At 34.7% G+C, this 5996-nt stretch overlaps 1 protein-coding gene across 1 annotated transcript; it reads right to left on the bottom strand.

Annotated features, from left to right (window-relative positions):
- LOC107638153 (putative receptor-like protein kinase At5g39000) lies at positions 409-1946 on the bottom strand. Its single transcript, XM_016341322.2, has 2 exons — positions 679-1946; positions 409-539 (listed from the first exon to the last, which is right to left on the bottom strand). The coding sequence occupies exons 1-2, from the start codon at positions 1676-1678 to the stop codon at positions 463-465; spliced, it is 1077 nt and encodes a 358-aa protein (XP_016196808.1). The 5' UTR covers positions 1679-1946; the 3' UTR covers positions 409-462.

Genomic DNA, 5996 nt, shown 5'->3' with positions numbered 1-5996 from the left:
ATTATTTTACAGCCTGAAAAAGAAAGAAAAAACATGAAAAGATTTAAGAATAATATTACACATCCAAGTCTTTTTGTTAATTAAGATCAACCAAATTAGTCTAACCTAACAAAAATAAGTTATAACTTGTAATATTCTAAGTCTTATTATTTAATTTAGTTGGACACAATTCATTAAAAGATTTGAATATGTAACATTATTCTAAATTTAAAGTCTTTTAAAAGGAAAAATACAGAAATAAAATTAAAAAAAAAATCCATCAAATTTAGGTGAAGGTTGTCGAAAATTCATGCATTCTGCTTAGCACTTCTGCTAGAACCATATTTCAAAATCTGATATATAATACACCGTTCTCGTTAAGACTTTTATTTAAAGACATCATCAACAACAACATCAATTAAAAGAAGGAAACAGAAGCAGGATTAGTAAAAGAAACACATGAAATTCAGCTGATACTTGCTCTTAGTCACTACTTACTTCCGAGAAAGAGCCTTCCTCCATTGAGGCATCAAAGGTCAGATCACCATTACTTATACAACCTGAAAATATGGTAAAAACTCAGGTACAGTCAACTTTACATGAAGTTGATAGTTGAGAGCCGTTAAATAATTTGACTAATTTGACTAAATTCTTATCTAACGGCTCTCCGCATAAATGTGACTCTACCTGAATTTCTACCTGAAAATATATCGGACAAACAACTAGTGGATAATAAAGTATAGGGAGCAGCATTGGTGTTTGTAATATCAGCTTGTTCCTGCAATGAGAGAGCATTCTCAAGCAATATTTCAACTTCGCCCATTGTAGGTCGCTCATCTGGTTCGTGCTGCAAGCATCTCTGTATGACACTAGTGAATACCTGCCAACATTCTGGTGCAATCTTTCCTTTCAGAATTGGATCCATTGTCTCCTCATGAGTTTGCCCTTCATTATGGCCTACCACGTCTAGTAGAACCATGCCAAAGGAGAAAACATCACATTTATCAGTAACAATACCATTCCAGACATACTCCGGAGCCATCCATTTACATGTACCTACAATCATATCTACTTTGATTTCCTTTGGCTTCAATGTAGAGAGCGCTCCCTGCACTGATATCCCAAAATTTGCAAGTTTGGGCATCATATTCTTATCCAAAAGAATATTATTTGGATTTATACCACGATGAATGATAGCACGCTTGGCTCCTGAGTGAAGGTAGTGTAGAGCCCGGGCTACTCCGATGCAGATCTCTAGTCTTTTCTTCCATGAAAGTGGTTGGTTATTCCTAATCCCATCTCCCAAGTAATCACCAAGTGATCCATTGGCCATGTACTCATACACAACTATCTTTTCCTTTTCTTGGTCGCAGAAGCCTATTAGAGAGATTATATTAGGGTGACGAAGCTGACATAGCACCTCAATTTCCTTCTTGAATTCAAGTGAACCTTGGATGGAGTAATGAGGCACCATCACCTTCAATGTAATGGTATGCTCAGTTGCAGCATCATTATGTTTGAGACAACCTTTGTATACCTTATCACCAAAGAGTGACCACCCAATTACTAGTTTATCGTCAAAGTTGTTGGTTGATTTTCTAAGATCTTCAAAGGAAAATCGATGGCATAGCTCTTCTATTACTGTCGGATAGTTTTTCTCCTCCTTTGAATCACCAAAGCATAAACATTTGAGGACCATTATTCCAATCTGAGACAGTAGATAGATAGATGAGATTAATGATTATTCTAATCTGATCTATTGAGCAATTTCCGCTTTGTGAAATCAGTGACAGAAACAATGGGGGAAATATACAGATACTTATCAAATAATCACTAGTTTGGTTCTCTGTACCCACCTACTCTGCTGCTTCGATTCATATGTTTTCATTATAATTGCATCTCTTTTTCTTCGCTTAACGCGTTCCACAAAGTCAACAAATGGAAATGGAAACGGAATTTGCCTGGAACGTATGCTTTCTTATATTTACATTTTAAGGTCTTTTCTGTTGCTAGGGGTGCACAGACCCGGCCCGGCCCGAAGGTCCGGCCCGGTCCCGAACACTTTAGGGGCTAATTTGGTGTGATTTCATCGGGTTTAGGGCCGGGTAAGGGTCTCAAAAATAGACTCGGTCATTATTTCGGGTCGGGTCCGGGCTATAGCTCGGGTCACCCGAAGTCGGCCCGGTCATCATACACAATTAATATTTTGTGTTATTAGTGATGGATCATGACTATTCTTATGTGGAATTTAAGTATTGTAAACCTTAATATTTTGTGTTATTAGTCATTATAAGACTATAAGTTAATGTTTTATGTTTAGAATGCATAAGACTTTAGACTAATACATAATATTGTGTTATTTGTATTGATTTAAATATTTGGTATTATTAGACAATATTAGTATTGATTGTGGTTTTGCTTTAATATTGATTGTGGTTATGCTTTAATTTTAAAGAATGGTTGGTTCTTGTTATATTTTTCTAAGTAAATTTTATCATGTTAAATAATGGTTGGAGTCTTGGAAATTTGGATATTTCTACATGCTAACTTACAAGAAGGTATCAACATAATGTAATGTTAACGGCCCGGTTTTCACCCGATATAATTGTGGCCCGAAAGTGTATTAGTTTCATCGGGTCTAGGGTCGGGTTCGGGTTTAATAAATAAACCCGATGTATATTTCAGGTCGGGTCTGGGTCACATCAAACCCAGCTTCACCCGACCCATGTGCACGCCTATCTGTTGCTATCAAATCCTCATGGTTAAAGAATTAAAGTCAAAATGACCATACCATATGGTAACATAAACAGCTTAACCTAATAGGCTGTCAATGCACAAGATAAGAGAAAATTAGTGGGACAAAATGGTACTTTTGTAGTAGCTGTTGCTTTTGGAAACGAAATTAGATGCTTGCAATCTGAAGGCTATGTAGGAGCTGAAACACTGTATTCATGTCAAATTTTACTTGATTAGATTGCAATGAAATTAGCATTGGTTCTGCAGCCGGGATAACCAGATAACGATACCTATAACAATGAGCCCACCATTTTTGTAATGATAAATTGATAATTTTGTTGTATGTATTTGAGAAGGGAATGGATTCATTCCCATTCTCTCCATTTTTTTTTAATTATTTTGTAATATATAATCTCTAATCAATAATTATATATTTTTTAAGTAAGACAAAAAAATATTAATAAGATTGAACCAAATAAGTATTTTTGATAGTTATAAAAATACTTCTTTTTTTAATCTTAATTTCTCTCCACATTTACTTTCGTTTAGGATAAAAGTAAAAACACTTTCCAAGATTAAATTCCACTAGTAGCACGTCTTTTATGTATATTTTTTTCTCCCATTATATTTAATTTTAGAGTTTTATTTTCTATTTTTTTTATGGTTAATTATGAGCTTATTTTAATGGACAAAGTAAAGAACTAAATGTTTAACTATCCTTAAATTAAAATAATAAAATTCATATACAATAAAAATTACAAATTTAATAATAAAAAATTTTCATTTTATTACTTTACTGTTGTGACTAGGAAAGGATAAGAATGGATGTCCATTTAATGGGCAACCCATTTTCTACGTTGAAGAGAACAAGTTCTTAGGTCACGTACCTGTCGTACCCCAAGGCACCTAGTCGATCTTTACCAGGCATCTTTGAAAAAGAACGACAAAGGAAAGGAAACAAATTTTGTTTCAAATGATGCTGAGAACTCCACCACTCATTATGATGTATCTGATTTCTTTGAGGACCCTGAAGGAAATATTGGTCATTTGATCAATGATGGAATAGTTTAACATGTGGGATTGTGAAGTATATATGTAAATAAATAATGTGAAAAAAAACTTATTGTTAAGTTTTATTTTCTATGTATTTAAGTTTCAAATGTGATGTACATAAATAATGAAATATTAATAAATTTTGAAATTATTAAATGTGTCAAATTTTTAAAATAAAATTTTGGTATATGACATTATTTTATGTACAGTGTTTCTTAGAAAATAATTCTGATCAAGTATTCAATTTAACTGTGCATACTACTCATTTTATTATTATTTGTTTTTGAAGAGAATGGCAAGGATACGTAATGAAGATGTATGCCTTGCGGATAGTGCAAGTTCTCACACTATTCTCAAAAGTGATATATATTTTACCCATCTTGTACCAAAAGAGGAATATGTTAACACTATTATTGGCTTAGGCAATGTGATAGAAGGCTCCGGAAGAGCTATAATTTTGTTTCCTGGAGGAACAAAATTTATAATAAATAATGCACTATTATCTACCAAGTCTCTGAGAAACTTGTTGAGTTTCAAAGATATTCGCCGAAATGGATATCATGTTGAGACGATGAATGAGGGAAATCATGAGTATTTATGTATAACAACTCATGATTCAAATAAGAAAGTTATATTAGAAAAATTACCCTCACTTTCATCTGGGTTGTATTATACCAAGATTAGTGCAATTGAATCACATGCCACTGTAAACCAGAAGTTTACTAGCTCAAATGAGTTCATAACTTGGCATGACCGATTGGGTCATCCGGGAACAACCATGATGAGGAGAATCATTGAAAACTCTCATGGACATTCACTAAAGAACCAGAAGATTCTTAAAACTAGTGAATTTTGTTGTGCTGCATGTTCTCAAGGGAAGTTAATTTTAAGGCCATCACCAGTAAAGATTGGATTTGAGTCTCTTGAATTCCTAGAAAGGATTCAAGGTGATATATGTGGACCTATTCATCCACCATGTGGATCTTTTAGATATTTTATGGTCCTAATAGACGCATCTTCGAGATGGTCACATGTGTGCTTATTATCTTCTCGCAACCTGGCGTTTGCGAGATTACTGGCTCAAATTATTCGATTAAAAGCACAATTTTCAGAAAACCCAATTAAAGTAATTCGTCTTGATAATGCTGGTGAATTTACTTCCCAAGCTTTTGATGCTTATTGTATGGTTAATGGAATAAGTGTTGAACATCCAGTAGCTTATGTTCACACACAAAATGGGTTAGCAGAATCACTTATTAAGCGCCTCCAATTAATTGCTAGACCCTTGCTTATGAGAACAAATCTCCCAACCTCGGTTTGGGGGCATGCTATTTTACATGCCGCAGCACTTATTCGTTTGAGGCCAACGAGTTATCATCAATTCTCTCCTATACAATTAGCTTTTGGCCAGCAGCCAAATATTTCCCATTTAAGAATATTTGGGTGTGCAATATATATTCCCATTGCACCACCTAATCGCACCAAAATGGGACCCCAAAGAAAATTGGGGATATATGTTGGATATGATTCTCCCTCTATAGTGAGGTATCTTGAGATACAAACTGGTGATGTGTTTAAAGCCCGGTTTGCGGATTGTCATTTTGATGAATCAAAATTTCCAACATTAGGGGGAGAGGATAAGCTTCCTGAAAAGGAACTTAATTGGAATGCATAATCGTTGATGCATTTAGATCATCGATCAGCGCAATGTGAACTAGAAGTTCAAAAGATTATACATTTGCAAAGAATAGCAAATGAATTGCCTGATGCATTTTCCGATACAAAGAGGATAACCAAATCTTATATACCAGCGGAAAATGCCCCAATTCGAATTGATGTCCCAGTAGGACAAGTAGCTACTGAAGCGAATTCACGCAAGAAGCGTGGCAGGGCGGAAAATGTCCCAATTCGAATTGATGTCCCAGTAGGACAAATAGCCACTGAAGCAAATACACGCCAGAAGCGTGGCAGACCTGTCGGTTCCAAAGACAAAAATCCTCAAAAGAGAAAAGAGGTAAATATGATTCCTGTTGAAAAAGACATAGTAAAGACACCTGCAGTTGTCCAAAATTCTGATATAACGCCAGAAGACGTTCAGGTACCTGAAAATTATGAAAATGACGAGATCTCGATTAATTATGTTTTTACAGGAGAGAAATGGGACCGAAATAAGACAATTGTCAATGAAATATTTGCATATAATGTGGCATTAGATATCATGCATGAAA

Source organism: Arachis ipaensis, chromosome B04 (assembly GCF_000816755.2).
Source record: "Arachis ipaensis cultivar K30076 chromosome B04, Araip1.1, whole genome shotgun sequence".
Taxonomy (NCBI): domain Eukaryota; kingdom Viridiplantae; phylum Streptophyta; class Magnoliopsida; order Fabales; family Fabaceae; genus Arachis; species Arachis ipaensis.
The sequence above is the reverse complement of the archived record's forward strand: the minus strand, read 5'-3'. Positions and strand labels throughout refer to the sequence as shown.